This window comes from Rattus norvegicus, chromosome 11 (genome assembly GCF_021556685.1).
Source record: "Rattus norvegicus strain SHRSP/BbbUtx chromosome 11, alternate assembly SHRSP_T2T, whole genome shotgun sequence".
NCBI lineage: Eukaryota > Metazoa > Chordata > Mammalia > Rodentia > Muridae > Rattus > Rattus norvegicus.
In genome coordinates, this window is record NC_141544.1 from 86,294,053 (window position 1) to 86,315,153 (window position 21,101).

At 37.5% G+C, this 21,101-nt stretch overlaps 1 protein-coding gene across 3 annotated transcripts in view; it reads left to right on the forward strand.

Annotated features, from left to right (window-relative positions):
- Nucleotides 1-20,339, forward strand: part of Fgf12 (fibroblast growth factor 12) — a 567,610-nt gene extending 547,271 nt beyond the window's left edge. For all 3 annotated transcript variants that reach the window (NM_001395084.1, XM_087575301.1, NM_130814.2), the window contains 2 exons: nt 624-822; nt 17,932-20,339. In NM_001395084.1, the coding sequence (NP_001382013.1) occupies nt 624-822; nt 17,932-18,050 (318 nt within the window). In that variant the 3' untranslated portion in view covers nt 18,051-20,339. The remainder of the gene's footprint in view (nt 1-623; nt 823-17,931) is intronic.
- The last annotated feature ends 762 nt before the right edge of the window (nt 20,340-21,101 follow it).

A 21,101-nucleotide genomic window follows, 5' to 3' on the forward strand; every position in this document is an offset into this window, starting at 1 on the left:
AAGGTGTTCTTAAGATTTCTTACTGGAATAACAGTATCGTTCTGTGTTTTATTGAGGGTTCGGCAATGGCTGTATTTCTCCCACTGCCTAGTCCTAAGGTTGTTATATCTAAAGTTTTGATTATTTAAGCAAACCACATTTTAAATCAATAAAAGAGAAAATTATAGGTATCAAGCAAAGTAGTAGCATACTGATGAGTTTAGGACATAAGCTTTGACCGATTAATAGATTTTTGTGCACATTGAATATTCCCATCAAGAACATCTGGCGAGCCTATGTTGTCTGTGGTTGCATTTTTCTAGGGATGCGTTCTACTGTTTTGAATCCATGCAAATGGCCATTAAAAATGAGAATTGACAGAACACTTTGATTTATAAAACGTTGTACTAGATAATGTTTTAGGCCTCAGCCACCAATCAGTGATTGAATCTGAGCAGTTGTTTTCTATGAACTAAACAACGGTTGCGAAAAAGAACCTTGCCTTTTGATTTTGAACAACCAGTCTCTATATGGGCGCTAACTGAATCTGCGTGCTGCACCCTCTGGCTTGTATGTTTGATACTGGCTTGCTGATTCCGACACATTACTAATTCCTTTCTCTTTTGCTGTGTTTCCTTCTTCAGGATGTTTTTACCCCAGAATGCAAATTTAAGGAGTCTGTGTTTGAAAACTACTATGTGATCTATTCCTCAACCCTGTATCGCCAGCAGGAATCAGGCCGCGCATGGTTTCTAGGACTCAATAAAGAAGGTCAAATCATGAAGGGGAACAGAGTGAAGAAAACCAAGCCCTCATCTCATTTTGTACCAAAACCTATTGAAGGTATGAAAGTAACTTCTTTTCTTGCCCGGCCCCTAATCTGTGTGTTGGGACCAGGTCTTCCTGTCTGCTGCACTGTAGGCTCTGACTGACGTGAACTCATGGAACAGAGATTCAGAAAATACAGTGGGAATTTTCCCAGCAAAGAGAAAATGAGAAAGCAGAGAATTTTTGCAAATATGTGGTACACAGGAAAGTATGCTTGAATATTGAAGCTAGAAAAATCCTGGATATAGAAATTACTGTCAGTTGCCATTTGAAAAGAAGTTTCTTTCTTTGTTGAACACAATATTCAATCTATTAGAATACCTCTGAAAAGAATCAATACTATTATTAGAGGGCTTAAACTTTTCAAAATAATTCTGTGAATATGTTTGATGCTGATCTCTACATCCTTTTGAGCAAATATAACAACAATGTAAACCAATTTTCTTCCTCTTTTGTAAGGAACAAAAGATGTTGTTTTATTTGATCTTCAGATTTTTTCCCTCTCATTTAAGCCTAAAATTTGTCCTTCCTTCATCACTTAAAATGGTATTGACTTTAGTAAAAGGCAAATATATGCGATCTGAAAACTGTAAATAAAAATTAAAAAAAATAGTGTTGACTTATTTCTAATTGAACAGGTACATGAGCCTATTGAGGGAAACTTTATTTTTCTCTCAAAAGTTCTCTAACTTGGGATGTTGAGCGACCAGGTTTGCATTCAGTTAAGCTTTCTAGCGCAAACCACAAAATTAATCATGGTCTTGACATTCATCAGCAGCCCAATTCTGTTATCTTAAACTGTGGCTCAGTTCCTTTTTCAGAGGAAACGAAAAACACCGAGAGGGTGCACTGCAAACTTGCTTAATTTGGCTTGCTGGCTTGCAAATGTCATAGATGTAGTTACATGGACACTGTGTACAATGCCAGATGCCCGGTGTATAGCGCATGTGGGCTTAGCAGTCTAGATGGTCTCAATCTAGATCATCCTATGTTCGAACACAAGATAGAAGGTGGCAGCCATCACTCTTTATGCCTTCCCAGTCTACACACTAAGTCTTTAACCATCTGAAATTAGACTTGTGCTGCCCTTGGCCGCATGCTTTCTATCTTAACTGCCCCAATTTTCATGTATTCATCTGCTGACTAACCTTTGTAAAGGATGAAGTCGATGGTTCCTACTTCTCTCATTATTTTTCTCTGACTTCTTTAGCAAAAATTTAAGGACTCTTTTATATCTTCTTTATATTTTTCTGTTGATCACGTTGTACTAGATTTCCCTATTGTCCCACTGCCTCTACCCATTCATGGTCAACTCTGAATTAACGGAGTATGTTATGCATTTTTTCTCACATCTCTCTTTTGTTATGGGCACTTCTTGGCATGCCATAAAGAAAAATTTAACCAGCTGTCAGCTGAACTAGTGAATGTGTGAATGAACAGAGTAAATGTAAAGACTAAGAACTATAGTTTCCAGAGGACGTATTCCTAGGGATATGAAATATGGTTACTAGTGTAGTAGAATAGAAAGTGTACTTCATGTTATAGAATTAATATTGGGAATTAGAGGAAGCATTTTCATTGCCACAGAATGGAATATAATTGAGGACAGAATCGTACAAATGGAACAAGAATGAATCACTGAAAAAAATTATAGGTTCACTGTACTTAAAGGCAGAAATTAGCCTGATTTGTAAGGGCTGAGCAGAAGGTCCCTAAGAAGTAGATAATTTTGAATTTTGCCACAGGAAATATATTCATGCTTAAGAATTTTTAGAGGGGGCAAATAACGCCTTCAATTCATACACACACACACACACACACACACACACACACACACACACAAATATATATATATAGTTAAGCTGATGTGTTGGCTTTTGTAAAAGGAATGCAAAGCCATTAACAAACTTTGGGAAAGCTAGGAAAATCTAAAAATCTCTGATTTTATTTATTCTTTATATAAGTAGTGGAGTCTGACAGAGCCCCTCCTACTCCATTACCCCAAAGGAAACATCTATAATCAGTTTCTGGTTAGTCAAGTTTCCTCTTGGGTCTCATGGCCTTATGCACATTTCCAAAAGAAATGTGTGGGATGACCATGTTCTGAGTCCCAGACGTTCCGCAGTGCTCTGCTTACTGCTGCATTTTGCATAAACAAGGGACGGTGCAGGCAGAATCCTACAGTGCTGTAAACCAGAATTAAGACTGACCTCACACAATTCAGGGCTCGTGTCAATTGTAGGTTAGTCATGCCAATTATCTCCAAAACCAAATCTGGAGGTGAGCTCTCCAGAGATGCTGCTGCGTTGGCCCAGTTTTGGGGATCTTGGCTGCATGAAGTTCTCACATCTTTTATCTTAATGTTCTTTTCTGTTATCCCTCAGATCTGTAGAGTACACCCAGAATGATGCAAAAATTATGCCTCTATGTAGAATGCTTGCCTAGACCTGTAGGTACTGCACTCTTGTCAAAACTAAACACACTGTGTGTGATCCTGTCAGCCTCATTACTGTAATTGTAGGGCAATATAACGAGAAGAAGATATTGAAAATCTGTGCAAGAGTTTTTTTTTTTTTTTTATGTCAGCATCATCTCTAACAGCCGCCATACAACGTTAGCGCCTCACTGGTAATAACGACACACCTAACCATACTTACAGGTGGAGGAGGTGAGCATATAGTCTTTTAATGGATGGCTTCAGACCAAATCCACATTCAGGTCTAAGAGGACAGTGGGAAAATGGGCACAGAGACATCAGTTTCTGCTTCTGGCTTGCACCTTCTTCGGGTCTCTTACTGCCATCCTTTAGCTGTTTCCATTTGCTTGTTTTTAATTTTGCTTTTACTGATTAATCACAAGGATTCCTCCTTTATTCTGGAGAAAAGAGCATCTGATTCAAATCAGATTAGCTAATGCTCGAGTTTAGTTCCAAGGTTCTTTGTGTGGTTCATTGGTAGGAAGAACGTCTTAGGTGTGGAATACCAAGAGCGTAAGAGACTCACTTCTGAAGATGGCAGCTTAGCCTTCTCTCCATCCAAGCCCATTTAATTGCACAGTGTTTTCTTGGCATTTTTCCCCTTAAAAACCAAGTTTACTGAATTGAACAATAGTAGTTAAGTTTTATAATGCTTTCTTTCTCTAGGTATAGTTTGAAAGTGTGCTTAAATTATTTTCTCATTTTTATTTCATTTCTATGAAGTAGGTTCTAGTCTAATTTGCTTCACCGCCATTGAAGCTGATGTGAACAAGTCAGGGCATAATTAGTTCCAAGTCCTGGGGTCAGTGAGTAGCAGGGCTGGAGTTCAAACCAAAGCACTGGCCTCAAGCAGTCAAGGGCAGCACTTCCATGAACATGAGTCACATGACTGGTCTGAGGTCGAAAAGGGTGAGGATATGAGCTAACTACTGGGTGAGAGAACTGAGCCAATGCTCTTGAACACGTTTCTACTGACAAGTATTTATGAAATGATATAAGGATACATATTGAAGATAAGTACAAGGGACAATCACTCGAGTGCCATGTTCAAACTGGGTTAAAAAGAATTAAGAATGCATTGCCTCCTTGGCACCTATTATTTTTTAATACGTTAATAAATATAAAAAAAGGAAAATTTTCTTTCAAAACTAATAAGATGCAGGCTGAATATATATTTTTATAAAAAGATCATGAAGGTCCAAAAATCTTAAAAATAAGTAACTCACTGAATTGCTCAATCTACAGCATGCTTGCTGCCCTGAAGGATTTCCCCTCACCAGTGTAGACACAGTGAGTAAGCAGAAAAGACCATCAATGCTAATGGAAACCAGTAGCCATCAGGAGCACCCATACGTACATCGGATACAATAAAGAACACTTTGAGACGAAATATAAAAGAAGAAAAGAAAGAGGCCAATTCAACAAGGAGATTTAACAACCTACTATTTTTAATGTTCTTCATTTTCCCACTATGTGAAATGATTTCTGAATTTTTTTTAAATTTTGTAGATTTTTATTTGTTTTGAGGATCACATATGTATTTATACCATATCTAAACAATTAAATCTTCCTGGTCTTATACTATGTTTTTTATTGGCCATTTTTATTCATTTACATTTCAAATTTTATCCCCTTTCCTCGTTTTCTGTCCATAAACCCCCCATTCCATCTTCTTCCACCTTTTTTTGAGGGTGTTCCCCACTGATTCAACTACCCCCTCACACCTCCAGACCCTGACATTCCCCTACACTGGGTAGTTGAACCTTGGCAGGACCAAGGGCTTCTCCTCCCATTAGTGCCTAACAAGGTCACCCTATGCTACATATGCAGCTGGAGCCATGGGTCTGTCTGTGTGTACACGTTGGATGGTGGTTTAGTCCCTGGGAGCTCTGGTTGATTGGCATTGTTTTTCTTATGGGGTTGCAAGCCCCTTCGATTTCTGAAATTTTTGACAATGAAATTGTATATTCTCCCCCCTCTACACACACACACATGCACACACACACACACACACACACACAAGTTAATCATTGTTCTTATTTGGTTCCTGTCTAACAGGTACATTGCTAGTTTGACAAACTAAACTCCTTCATATTGTAGAGTTGTTTATATATTCCTCTTTGCATTGTGCACATAAAAATCAAGATATGAATCACCTGTAGGGTCAGGTTTTGGTTAAAAACACAATTAGGGTCAGGGCTTATAATCCGGGAGAGACACATTTAAAACAGTGTATGGGAAATGCTCCAAACCCTTTCAGAGCAGCAATCACTTCTGGTGGTGTCATTCTCCACCCACTCAGATTTCAGCTTTAGCTAATACCTTCACATCTAGAAGGAGGACATGATGGGAGGAGCTTGAAAAATGGCTCCGCAGGTAAGAACACCAGTTGGTTTTCCAGAAGAGCCAGGTTCAATTTCCAGGACCCCCATTATAGCTCACAAGCAGCTGTCAGTCCAGTTCTAGAAGATTTAACATCCTCTTCTGCCTCCTCAGGCACTGTATACATGCTGCATACATACAAACATGAAGGGAAAGCAACTATATAAATAAAATCTAGATGAGAGAGAGAGAGAGAGAGAGAGAGAGAGAAGAGAGATATAGATAGATAGATAGATAGATAGATAGATAGATAGATAGATAGATAGATAGATTAGATAGATAGGCAGACAGACAGACAGACACACAGACACACAGACACACAGACAATCAGAACCATTCTGTAGGGGTGGAAGGTATTATTTCATTTTCTCTGACAGGATGTGTAGCTCTTTTATAAGTAGTCCATGAGAAAGCCATAAACTCTGATGGAGCATTGCACTATATTTACGTATAAAACAGTCTAGACACATTTCCTTTATTAAATTAGTGAATGAATAAAGTACAGTTTTCTGCATTCTTTCTATCATTGGTAATTTGTTATTTACCTATCTATTTGTTCTGAATCAAAACCTGAGATGAAAAGTATTCTCATCCTAAACTGTATTTTGAAAGAAAGGGTTTTACTTTTAAAATAATCCCTCTGTGGTCTAATTATGAAGCATATAATTGGAAGATACTTTTAGAAAAGAAATGCGAAATAATAGCCCTGCACACGATGAGGAATATAGCTGTTTAAACAAGTGGTTGCTGGGTATATTATTTTTAATGTTCCAGAAAATCTTTATAAATCTCTAAGCCTGCTGTTTATACCATTACCACCCTGACAGATCCCAGCGCCGCATGATGAATGGGCTGTTCTTTGGTAAAGTAGATTAGCCCTAGGTGGTGGAAAGCCAAAGTGTGTTATTTTAGTATTGTGGTTGTTTTGGTTTCTTCCAACATCTTTGCCTTTATAGTACCATTCTTGTGTTGATTTCATTTGAATGTCATTTGATTCCCAAAGTTAAGGTTTTCCAACTAAAGGAACTGTAATTCTTATCTAGATAACATGAGAATAGTTACCTACCCACGTGCTCATCTCCCCTCAGTCCGTCACTCTCGGATGTTCCAGATAAGGACAGTGTTAACGAGCAGTTGTAGATCCGTCTACTGCATGGGTTGACTTGGTATTTAAGCCCGAACTACATACATACTCTACTTCGTTGGGTCTTCTCTAGAATTTACAACAATAGCACACGGTCTTTGATTCTCAGAGCATTATCCAGCCACTTAGAAATGACACCCCAGATTTAAACTGTCTTTGGGTGACCTCCCCCTTCGGTATCAGATAGAGAGTCAAAGACAGTTTGACAAAGAGCAAGATACAAACAGCTCATTTTCCCCTCCTTCCAAAGCTCGTTACTCAGCTCTGCCAAGTGCTTGAGTCACTGTTATCAGATTATTCCCCCTGGAAAGCAATGTGTGTGTGTGTGTGTGTGTGTGTGTGTGTGTGTGTGTGTGTGTGTGTGTGTGTGTGTGGTGTATGTGTGTTAGTGTGTCTGCACACCTACAGTCCTACCTGTGTGCTATCCAAAGAATTACAGTTTTCAAGATATAGTATTAGAAAAAGAAAGTTATTTGTCGATTGAAAGCCATCCCTTTAAAGTATTAAGTTTTACATTAGGGATACTAATGCATTTGTGCGACATTAACATGATTTTCCCTCACTGTGGGGCAATTGCATGCTATCCACTTTCTTTGTTAGATATGTAATTTTAAATCCTAGCAGAATACCATCAATTGTTCTATCTTATATACCCGTATCATGACTACCTGGAGTGTTCTTAAAAGTGACAAACTCTCCTAAGTGACCTGATTAAGTCTGTCCGTGACCTAAAGCTGTCTAAATGGCTCTGGTGGTCACCAAATTTGAGACTGGGTGTTCTGGACTGAAGTTTGGCTTGAATTGTTCAGTTTATTTTGATCCAGTTTGGTCATAGGCACCTTAAGTTTATTGAAATTATTGTGATCACTGCATTGAATGAAGCTGACTAGGGTTTACATCTGACAGTGTATGGGCGAACGTAACTCTCACCTCCAAAGGGATAAGGATGAGTTTGTCATAGAATCAAATATGAGTGACTATGGCCGTGTATCACAGATCTAAGTTACCTTAACTTCCTCCTTCCAGTGTGGTAAGAGTCTGATGAAATTTTAAAAGTAACAAAACAGAGTTTTAACTTATATGCTGGTGGAGACATTATTAAGATAGAATAAAATAAAGGCGAGACATCTCTCCTATAGACTCTGATGCTCTCTGATAACACAGATTTTTTTGTTAGTAAAAGCCAAAGGGTTTCGTAAGTTAATGCATTCCAAAAGGTTTACCTGCTAGTCATGAGAATGTCAGGTCAAACACAGAAGTGGGCAAAAATGACTATTAGTGGGACTAAAGATGCAACACAGGAAATTGTAATTAGGCTGAGGACCTGCAACATTCTATCACACAATTCTGCTCAGTTTGGCAGCCTTACAGGAGGGTCTGTGAAGTTTGCTTCCTTTCAGGAACTTTCCTTCACAGACACATTGAATTTAAATATCCACATCATGTTACAATGTAAAATTCAGCACTGTTACTCAGACAGGCATGTTTTAGTACTAGGTTAATTGCTATGTGGAGTTGACACATGTAATGCCAATTGTTTTACTAACCTGATCACAGAATGTAACCTAAGAAATACCAAATAACCAAGAATGAGAAGGGCTGGTTCCAATTACTCTTGGCAATTGCTTAGTAAGCAATATTGGGAAAATAATCACCTTCTTCAGTCTTGAGCATCTTTGAGAATGAAATAATCTATGAGCTCCCTCAGCCTCACAGAAGTAAACTGAGATTTTTCTTAGCCATACTAAGAAGGTTCAGTGTCTCAAATTTTGCTAGATTAAAATAAAAAAATTTTTATCTTTTTTCTTTAGAAAAATGGCACTGCCGTATAGTCTCTGTCTTGATGAAGTGCTATGAGGTACAGCATTAGATGAAAAAAAAATCTCACTCTAGTTTGTCCAGCAGACTCCCTTCCCCAGCTAAACAGTGAGTCACCAAAGAGAAGGGTGCACAGGGTTCCTAAGGCTGCCAGGCTCCAACTGGGAAAATGAAAGCCAAAAACCTATTTTGATATATATTCTAAATCATCTGCAATGAGAACTAGGGGGTGCACATGCAAATAGTTTCTTTTAGGGTGAACCATACTAAAGATAAATATAGAAAAATGGATCCCCGAACTTCTTTAATGTTGCATATTGTTTTACTTGTGGAAGCAATGGTCACATTGGCTCTCTGGTTCTCTCTCTCCTTTCCTCCTGTTTCCCCTTCTTTCTGCCCCTTTTCTTTTCTCTTCTTTTCTTTCTTTTTTTTTTCTGAGTTTCCTTTTTTTCTTCACCCCTTGTCACTCTTCTCGGAATTTTTATGCTGGTTTCTGGAATCAATCTTTAATGAAATGGCCTCACCTCTTCCCAAGACATGCGTCACCCGTCACCCACTTCTGTCCCTCATTTACACCAGAATGTTATTTCTGTTCTCTTTGCATGTAAAGATATAAATCATTTATTCATAATTTCTCAACTTTTGTAACAAACATTTCAGCATCCAGGAGACTTTCCTATGGTCTGTTACTTCCAAACCAGTATTTAACCTGATCCCACAGTTCCAAAAAAGTTCCGTGTGACATTAATTATGGTGCAAAATTGCTTCATGCTAATTGCCCAAGCCCTTCTATGATCTGCTATTAAGACAGTCAGATAATTTTTTAATGGTACATTAACTGACAGAGCAATTTAACCTTTCCATTTCTTGGAAATTAGAGGAGGCCAAGGAATATTTGATTTAAATTTAAATTGTCAGTAATAAAAAAATTACTCATCTTTCATTCTTCTTTCATTGAAACTGATAGAAGACAAGGGTTATGAGTTTCATCCAAAATAGAGGGTCTATTGTCTCTGTTTGAATGGAGAATCTGTCAGTAGCAAATGCAGTGGCCCTGTAAGCACTTCTAACAATCTATTTCATGACTGCTCCCGCCCATCCCCACTAAACATCTTCTTTTCTGTAGTGATATAAATGGAGTAAATGAGCCTGAGCTATGAAGCTCAGTCCTCTGCTGCACATACTGTAGGATATCCACAGACCCAAAGAAGCTAAATGACAAAGGGGGGCAGGGAAGATGGTTGACTCTCACTCAGAAGGGGAAATAAAATAGTAGATGGAGGGAGGCAAAAATCTAAACCCTGACACTATTAGTGAAACTGTCATGCTCGCAGACAGTAGCCTAAGCATTATTTTACTCTGAATTTATTGAGTTCAGAGTGCTAGCTTAAAACAAGAAGAAAATCAGTGGTGACTTCCAATCTTGGTACACGTGCAACTGGTGAACGATGGTCGTGATTATTGGATGAAGAAAAATAGAGGAAGAATGGGTTCTACTGTCAGAACAAAGTTAGCAAAAATCACGTTCTCTTCTATTATAGAGCTGCGTTTAAGAAGTCCACGGAGGGGTGCCCCTTACCAAGGATGTGTGCAAATGTCTGTTACCTCATTATACCAGCAGATTACTCCTAGGCAACATGTTGGAACATGGTATGATCCATTAGAGCAAGTTTGCGCACATACCCCGAACTCCTGGAGTAGGTGCTTATTCTTCTCTAATAAGGGTTAAAGTAGCTCTTGGGATTTAAAGGGAGACAGAGCTGGCATAGTGCCTTTCACTCAGGAAGAACGGAAGGCATGCAGTGTGGATGCGCTGCATTCCAGGAAGAGAAACCCACATGGATGAATTTGAGGATGGGGTTTTCAATTCACGAATTGTCACCCTTTCTACTTCTACTACATTCTACTACTAACAAACTCAACAGTTTGGACATGAGCTTAAGAACTAGTCATTTGCAGATAAATGTTGACTATGCCCTGTATAGTGGACACATTTTGATCAATCAAACTCTCTTTGGTTTTCAGTTTCTTAATTGAACAAGAAAAGACCAGAAGTATTTCATTTGAGTATTTCAATTAGTATTTCAATTAGTATTTCATTTGAGAAATGTGTGTGTGTGTGTGTGTGTGTGTGTGTGTGTGTGTTTGTATGGAATGGTGAGCATCCATGGACATGTGGATGTATGAAAAATAAATATACAGTTACAAATGGGAAATACTGTAAAGTTTTAATTTCATTCATCTGTTAATTTTACCTGCTTATAGTTTTATAACAATATGGGAGCACACATGTATACACACACACACACACACACACACACACACACACACACATTTGTTATTATGAGGGTGACAGCATGAAGGGATCCCATGAGGTGGCACCAAGCACCTGTTTTTAAGAACTGCCACCTTTACAAATATCGGCAGCTCCTGCATATCAATTTTTTCATGTGCTTAAGATAGTTATTGGTGTAATCTTAGTTTTCAAGGAAAAATAGTAATGATTACTGAAAGTCGAAAGTTGTAAAGAGGAAGTATGATCTGTGATGGTGATGTAGAGATCCTGCATATTCTGGTAGTTTCATTCGAATCAGGCACCACTGAACAAAGCATGGGAGAATGGAAAACCCACCCCAATGACGCTTGGTTTGTTGTTGGTTAGAAAACTGTAAGGCCCAGTAGTACATATTAGTTACCCTTTCCCTTTAAGAGAACAACCCTTCATGGAAAAACAAAGCAACATCACACATAATAGCACAAATTTGGTAGTTTATGAAAGGCCTATAACCAGAGAAGCAGTGCTCAGTACACACTTAGGAAGTAGCAAAAATGTCTACCTTCCCGATGCTAATATTCTTGCTTCGAGCATCTCCCTTAAGGTTTGGTCTTTTCCCATTGAAGGGTTAGACTTGGGGCTCTTTGCGTATCCTTTGTGTTAAGGTAGTCTGTTATGTGAGCGTTGTTCTTACAAATATCCTTGTGTCGAAATATGGTGGCAAATGCTTTGCCACCAAACCTCTACCTCACTGTACTTAGAAAGTGCTGCTCAGTTCCGCCCTTCAATCTGCTATTGTGTTAGAAAGGTAAATTGTTTAAATGTAAAGAAAGGTTAAGATGAGTAAGAGAGAAATTAAAGCGTAAGTCAGAGCAGGGGGAGAAGGGGAAGGAAAGAGCTGAGGTATAACATGGTTTGATTTGAACTTGGTACTAAAGAACCAAGCAGAAATGTCTCCCTTTCAACCCCAGTTCTCTGTACAATTCACCCAAAACCATTGTAGCAGAAGGGATGGCAGAGGAACGCTGACATTCTATCACAAAAGTGCTCTTAGGGTAAAAAAGGAAGCAAAGGATTCTTCTTCCACTTTCTGCACGTGACAACTGAACAGAAAGAAGGGATGCTGCAGGCTCAAGGACAGCACGGGGAGCCACATGTAAAGGGAAAAAATAAGACAATTTGTGAACAACCATGAAGTGTGGGGATTGGAGCTATCAACACAATATATTAGGTACTACCAGAAATACAATTAGAATTCATTCCACACTAAACATATTAAATAATTCCTGTTAAAAATAAAGTTTATTAGGGGATGGAGAGATGGCTCAATGGTTAAGAGCACTGGTTGTTCTTCCAGAGGACTGGGTTCAAGACCTAACACCCAAATGACAGCTCACAAGTGTCTGCAACTCCATTTCCAGGGGATCCAACATCTTCAAACAGACATACAGGCAGGCAAAGCTTCAGTGCACATACAATAAAACAGATAAATAAATAAGTGTATTAGAAGTATTATCCATGGCATCTAGATGAAGACACCGTTAATGCCTTATACTCCACGTTGTCTCAAATTGTCACAAGAGATGATAATAAATCTGAGCTTCTATGAAACCATGTGTGAACTTCAGTAGACAGGAAAGATAAGGAGTTTTGTTTCATTTTTGTTTTTACATTTTCCAGTTTAGGATTTTATTTCTTGGTAAGAAGAAGAGAATGTCACCCTCAGACACTCATACTTGAAACAGGCCAAGATGCATAACACAAAGTGTGCAGGAAAAATATGCACAAGAATGTATTAATATAATGTTTCAGCTTCTAAAACAAAATAAATGTGTTCTTGATAATAGCCCTTTGTAACAGAAAGCCCTCTCCCTAACAGTGACTGTACTTTGATCTATGACAATCGACCTGATTTCTTTCTGGCTAATAGAGTGAAAAGCTTAAATCCGTCATGTGCTCTAAACTGTTTGCGAATTTTGCCCAGGGGTACTGGAATTTATATCATTATTAGAAATAAGGTCTAGACAGGTCCCTGGACATGCCTCCTTGAGCTTCCTACCTCAGTTATAATGGCTACATATTAATAAGAGAACCCCACATTCTAATTCTGATGCTTGTATGAAATCATGCTGAAGTCTTACCATAGACTCTGTGATTGTCATTTCCTGTGTGGGATTCACTATTCTGAATTTATGAATAATTGTTTGTCTTGACTTCTTAGGGTCTAAATTAAACTTCTTCCAAATGAAAGCACCTATTAACTGGCTTGAGTAAACAAAAACAAACAAACAAACAAAAACCATATTGCAATTGCTGTCCAAATTGGAACTCGGACCAGTCAAAGCAGATAAGATACAAGTATATCTCAGATGCATAATGAACCCTGAGCCAGATTTGCTTCTTTGAACCTAATGTTGTATTTGCAAGGAACTGACCAATCAATGAACCTTTTCCAACGTGTTTCTTCTGAGAGCCCTACCGTGAGATTCCAATTTTCCTTGACTAAACTGACTGGCTGAATTCATGCCATGTAAATATTTTTGATAAAAGTAATTGCATTATTAATTTTTTCTAGACACTCATGTATTTGATGGGCGGACATATTCTTTACTCTCATTTACTATGGAAATTAGATAGATGTCTGTTCACTCACATAATGTGATCAAGGTTTCCAGTTGTTGGGCTTGTAATTTGATAAGATCTGTGTCTACCTAGGCCTAGGTCACTTCTCCCTCACCACCTCCTTATGTTATTTTATCCCGTGTTTATGTTTAACTTCATAGTATGTCCGAAGCACGAGGTTCACAGCATCAAATAAATGACTACACTGATACTACATACACAATGCAGTCCTAGATTTTCTCATTGCATTATTGAATCTTCTCCCCAAGCCTATATTCTCTAGATTATATTTCAGTTCCCCACTCTTTAGTTTCAATACTGAGACATACTTCTTATTACTAGGAACTGGTTGAATATACATAGGCTAGGAAGAAATCTATTTACTTTATTTAGCCTGTTTGAGGGTTTTTTCAGTATGTATGTAAGTGCCTTGCACAGTGTGCATGCCAGTGGCTAAGACGGTCAGAAGAGAGTCTCAGAGTCACTGGAACTAGGATTACACACGGTTCAGAACCTCTATGTTGGTTCTGAAAACCAAAGCAGAATCTTCTACAAGAACAGTAAAGTGTTAACAGCTGGGCCATCTCCCCGACCCAGATAGTTACTTCTTTTACTCAATAGTTACGTTCAGGGCAACTAGGGTGTTTTAAATCATGAGAAAACACATAAAGAGAATGTACCATTTTGGTGCTGTTAATGTATTCTTCATTTACAAGCCTTCAGCAGCATTCCCCCACCCCCCATAATCATGGTTGTGTAAAATATGTTCAAGTGCCTCTTTGTTTTCCTTTTCTTTTTTGTTACATATCCAGAATTGCAGCTGTTAGATGCTTTGAAAATCCTGTGTGTAATTATCTTAACAATCATCATTTCTCACAGTGGCCCTATCATCTTTCCTTCTGAGCATCAGTACATAAGCGTTCCAATGTCTCCCCATACCCGCCCACACTTGTTACTTTCTACCTACTCTCTTTAGCGAGGTATGTGTTTTCAGGACCATTTCTCAATCACACTAGCAGTATTTAGGAAAAGAAAGACCAACTTAAGTATTAATTAATATGCCACCATAATAATGTAAACATGTAAATATAGTCTAACATTAACCCGTTGAATCTTGTTTTGATCAAAACTCGAATGTGGATATTTGCATCCTAGCTCTGCCACTGCTTACTCGCTGAGACTAGGGAAGTCAGTTGCTTTATATTTTAAAAATAAAGTCAATAATTTCTGACCTATGATGATCACAGCATTATTGTGATTGGCAAGTGAGAAGAGGAACTTAAAGTTCATGTTTCAACTTACGACGTATTCTTTGGACACCTGTGCTCTGTCTCCTCTTAAATTGTTCCATCAGTTATCCTGGGGTATTCAGAACTGAGCTCACAGAGAATTATCACAAATACTGGAGACGGCCATCATCACACAAGGAGTGCTTGTCCTTTCCCCGTCCTTTCTCTTTACACTGTAATTGAATTGAATTGGGCTTTGTAAAGTAATTTCAGTCCTAAAATTTGATTGAGATCTATGTCCCTGTACTTGTTACCTTCTAAAGTTCAATGTTTTGCTGAATTCCAGGACTTATAAATGATAATGAAAATGGAATTGGTTTAATAGAGTTCTTTCCCTCCCTCTACTCCTCCCTCCCCTCCTCCCTTGTTCCCTTTCTCCTCCTTCCTTCCCTCTCTCCCTTTCTGTCTCCCTCTTCCCCAACCTCTCCCTCCCTTATTTCCCCTATGCCTTGTTCGCCTCCTTGCTCCCCATCTCTGCACCCAAATACAATTCCTCATCCAAATTCACATTGGGAGCGGCAATGCGGAAAGCAGAATACTTATTTTATTCACTGAGTGAAGGAGAGACAGTTTCCTTCAGTGAACTGGAAAACATGCCTGTTAGCCATTTTGTTTATTAAAACACTGGATTTTATTATTCAATTTAATGGGGTATAACAGGGACAGTGATTGACTTAGCCTGAAAGAAAATTGCATCTTATATTGTGGCATTATTAAGTTTTACTTTTATAACTTGTAAAATTCCACAGGTCAGTTTGGACATTTCTTTGCAGACTCTATTTCAGGGATGGCCAGTAGGCCACAATTATTTGAAAAGGTGTCTGCATCACTTATTTTACTGCCAGTATTTGTGTGTTCATATACAAAGTACTTTCTGTATATGTAAGAAATAGAAAATACATAACATTAAAAGTATATATATATATGTATGTATAACTAACTTGGGTTATGTAATATATATATATGTATATATATATATATATATATATATATATACACATATATATATAGCTTGGGTAGAACCAATAAAGAGAACAGAAGGGATATTGTAATTCTGGGAAACACACTATACAAATGCATTATTTAGTGATAATCGGGCAGTATTACCCTTCAAGTACTCCCCCATGGTAATTTTGAAGTAATCTGTGGCCCTGTACTTTTTCTGGGTATTTAAACACAGAAGATTTTTTTCCCTCCATTGAGATTATAATTTAGTGGAAACTGTGGGTTTTCATAGCTGATTACATGATGGTGTTCTAAAAGCTACTTCACGGCATCCGGCAAATTGCTTTCCAATGCAATCACTCCATCAGCTTTGAGTCCCCCTGCGCACTAGCCAGTCACAGATAAGTGGATATCTTATGCACAAATAAAAGTTTGCTTTCACCCTTGAGATTTGGTATGTTTTTCTACTTCCCTCCTAACAGGAATACAATTTAGAGCTAGTACACTGGAGGGACTTTAAGAATCTACACGGATACACTATCAGAATTTTCCAATATTGTTTTTTTGTTGCTTTTGTTAAAGACAAATCTAACCATTAGTAAACATCAGACTCAATTCTCTGAACTAGTAGTGCATAGTTGGCCTGCAGGCTGTACCGTCCTGCTTCAACCAATGGCATTTGGAGATATTGGGAGAATCCATGGTAATATTTAAAATTTAAAAATTATTTAAAAACTTCATCGAAAAATACATGTGAAATGCTCTTACAAAAGACATTAAATAAACATATTTCATAGCTATATTCTATACTACTGAGAGAGGGTGTATTGTATTTCATTGACATCAGCAAGCACCTGCAAATGTATTAAAAAAGAATTATCTCAAACCCACCATAGAACTAATGACTCAAAAGTCGCATAGTAATAGTATCCTTACTTAGTATAAATGCACACTATGGCATGCATGAAGAAGAAACTTGAGCTAGTGTTTGTATTTTTTAATCTAGGTTTTAGATGTGGTGTAATGTCTTTGGCCAGAACAGTTTAAACTACATCCTCTAAAATATGTTATTTAAATTTTTAACTAATAGCGTTATTTTTAATCTTGATCAATTTAATTATTTGGTACTTGTTTATGCAAATTGACATGCCATAGTTCCAATTATAAAAGTGTCTCTGAGTTGATACTGTCAATAGGCAGCGCAGTCAGCCTGTGGACCAAATAATACAGTTTCTAAAGATGCACAGCACCCTCCATTCACATCCAACAGAGGAAACTCTCGATGTTGGAAACAAGATTCAAGGTACTAAATCATTGTGATGACAGACAGAATAGACAAAGATACTTATTTGCTCTTATTTCAAGAGGGAAAGTAAGTTCTGATACTTAAGTAAAGTATGCCTATGAAGACACATTTGTCTCTATTATAGTAACAGCCCAGTGAAGAAAGGGACTCACTATGGTGATGTATCTTGTAAAAATGGCTATGAATTGGAAAATCTATTCATTCTAAGCAATAATTGAATAACAGCCATGATGACAGATGACAACCTTACCCAGACAAAGAAGAGAGGATGGGAACTTAGTGTGAAGTTGAAAAACCACACTCCCTATAGAAGAGTAACTAAGGAGAGGGCTTGATTCCTTGGCTTGGGTAAAGGGCATTTGGACCAACTAAGGAAATGCACTGATATTTCTCTACTTCTCAATCCCCACTCAAACATGACCTCTGATGAAGACTGCTGTCAAAATGGGAGGTAAAAATTTATGGCTCCTGCAATGTCATAAGTTTGTAATGGGTTCAAGATTAGGAGCATGTCAAGAAATATCCTCTTCCAGAAACTAGGCTTAAGAAGAAGGTTTTAGAAGCAAAATATGTCTAGTTCTAACAACTGTGTTTCTGATTTCTCCTCTCAGTTGAAGTTATATTATACGCATTCAGAGACTATATAGATTCAAGCATTATCTCCCACAGTACAGGAATAACTGACGTGTCTGTAGTGATTGTGCCTGACAGAAGCAGAAAGGACCATGTAGACTCCTGAGACTAACACTGACACAATGTTTGGGAGAGGAGCTGGTGACAACAATAAAAAATCTAATTCGAGACATTCACTGAAGCCAGATTTATGTTGGTCATACTAAGTAAGTTTTTGTTGATTTTGCCTTCCAGTGTGTATGTACAGAGAACCATCTCTACATGAAATTGGAGAAAAGCAAGGACGCTCGAGGAAAAGTTCCGGAACACCCACCATGAATGGAGGCAAAGTCGTGAATCAAGATTCTACATAGCCTGGCTGAGAACTCTTCTGTTCTTCCCTCTCCTCCCCTCCCTTCTTCTTCCCTCCCTTTCCCCGTTTTCTCCAGTAAATCCACCCAATGAGAGAGAGAGAAAAATAAAACAGCATCACAGGACTTAGTAGCTGAGATACTGCACTAAAAATCTTCCTTTGTGTAGGACAAGAAATTTGAACCAAAGCTTGCCTGTTGCAATGTGGTAGAAAATTCACATGCATAACAATTATTGCACATAAGAGCAAAGGAAAAAATAAATCGGGACTCCACAAACATTAAATTTAACTGTGTTGTTATTAATAGAGGGTTAATTGTAATAAAGGGAGGCTATAATGCAGACAAAACAGAGTCATTGAATGGATGTAAAAGGTTTTGAGAAAGTCACTTAAAATGTCATTGAACTGTAAACCCTTTTAAGTTTTAGAGCATTCTGTAATGTGCAGTTTTGTTTCGTTTTTGTATTTTCTTTACACTTCTGTCCATGATACACAATTACATGCTGTTTCCAGGATATTCATTTTCAATCATAAAATTGAATATGACAAAATTATATTCTTTTAATATCTGATAGACACATAGACAGGGACCAACTCACATGAAGAAAAGTTTTAAACTTATTCTTGATGTTAGCAATATTTTTTTATTTTAGAAAAGGAAACTCTTGTGTTGCATTTAATCATATTAGCTGATTTAATTCCTTTGTAAGGAGATTCACATTCTTCAAGCTGAATATTATATTTTTATCTAGGTATTGATCTGGAATTTTATTATTTTTTTAGACATTCAGTGAAAAGGATTTTAATGTATTCCTGAGGAGACTTAAAGAACTCCCGGGCATCTGCTGAAGAAGCATAGGCTTCTTGAATTTTCCATCCAGTCTTAGTGGGAGTATCTTTGAGTGTGTATGTTGAACTTATAGCTGTCATAGAAAGTTGATTTTTTTTAACCATACCTTGCAGAAGGAGAGAAGAAAGATGGGTTTTACAGAAGGAAATAAGTCTGATATATAGACTCAAAGCAAAATTTCATTGCCTTTTTACATCGCCAGGGTTTTGCGTGTAGATTGTTTTCTCAACTCTAGGAGAACTTAGGAAGTATGGCTGTGAAATTCCTACCTTATCATCTATGAAGCCAGTGGCATGTGTGTTGGGTTTTATCCACATTTATAAGCCTAGTTTGCAACAATTCTACATTGTAGAAAACAGAAGGTAATTAGTTAAACATAGAATTTTCAAGGGACAGAGGAAAAAATGTGGAATTAACAGCTTTGAATCTAGTAGCCAGGGTTTTGTGGGTGGGTTCGTGCAGTGAAAAAGAACTTCACGTAAGTGCGAGCAAGTGCACTATTAGAACACTGAAGTACTAGAAAACATTAACAAAGATGTGAAGCTATACCACGGCATTGAAATCCTAGATCTACTTCGCCCTGGATATCAGGAATGGTGTAGAGAAATCCAAATTCAAACAAACCAAACCAGAATGTTAAAAAAAATGTTTGCAGCTTTATGGATATCATAATGAGAAGACTTAAGCATGTAACTTCTCCTATATCTCTACTGTCCAGCATGTGTTATTCCAACTAGGACTCCCTAAAATACAGACTTTGCAGAAGATCTAAGCCCTCACTTCAAACCTTTCCACGGGTTGCTGTATTCTATTAAGGTCAACATAATGTCCCCCCTCTACACAAACATTATTCTTCAGTGTAATTCTTGCCCTATAAATTTATGTTCTCTGGAGGGTGGCAGAAAATGTACTGGGAGAATTTTTTCATAAACTTTGGAAGAATAGAGGTTATGCACACAGACAAGACTTTTCAACAGATTTTAAATAGAATATATGTAAAGCAACAGAAATATATATATATATATATATATATATATATATATATATATATGTTGCTCTCTTAGGAAAAGTACAACTATGTAAAGACACACATCCAGAAGTTGTATTTGTTGTCACTGTTGATCCAACTTGATTATAAGTACACCTGTCACTTCCAGGACCAAACAAATCCCAAGCACAAGGCCTTATTTTCTTTAAAAAAATAAATAAATAAAGAGGCTTCAACAAAATGGGTCATGGGCTCTTTTAAAGGGAAGTGCCTGGAGTTTTTTAGGTGATATGTTTACTAAACCATAATGCACTGAGGTACACAGGAAGTGTCATTGGTGGAAATCACAGTTGCCCATCTCTCTGAGGATTTCATGATAGAAATTTAATCTCATTATTTATGAAAATATAATGCTGATATTAATCTCTAATAAAATCCCTTCTCTATTTTCAGTGGTTGTCCATTGTTCCTCATTCAGACACACCTTTGTCCCCATCCTTTCAATGGTTAAAACAACACTTTCTAAGCACTCAATCTGTCTCTAGTTTGCCCTCCATATCATGGTTAGGAAATGTAGATGTGTTTTGGAAATTAACTTTGTATCATTTGCATCCGATTTTAAGACCAAATTGAAAGCCTCACATTCTTATTATTCATAGACGTGAAAAAAATGTATAGAGCACAAGGTGGACATTTGCTCACTCTCTGGTTGCTATTGAAGTAAATTGAAATCATAAATAGAACCAATATTCACTGTCTTAGGTTTAAAATACATGAAGAAATATAAATATATAACCATTCAATTTCATTAAAATGTGGGTCAATTTCAATGGTTATTTTTCAGCTTTATTCCAAGTAAAATATTTTTTCACTGTGACAGTCTTTGTTCTATTGTCTGCCTTCAACTCATCTATCACCTGTCCTTTTTTCACTGTAATGAGTGTTCTCTTTTCGTTGTTTCTAAGACACTGCAAGAGGATAATCCCAGGAAAGGACTCGAGTAGAGAACTATAGGAGCCCTTATTAGCTTTTAAGCTAATGGACTTGACGTTGCAAACAAAACTTCTGTGATTCTCACAAAATGGCTCTCTGGTCAATATTCTTTACTTGATATTTTAGCTAGGTGTTTGAGGTCTAGAAGCAAATGGTGCTGAAGTTCTACCTGCTAGCTTAGAGACCTTGTGCTTCAGGAGACAGAAAAACAGTAAGCCATC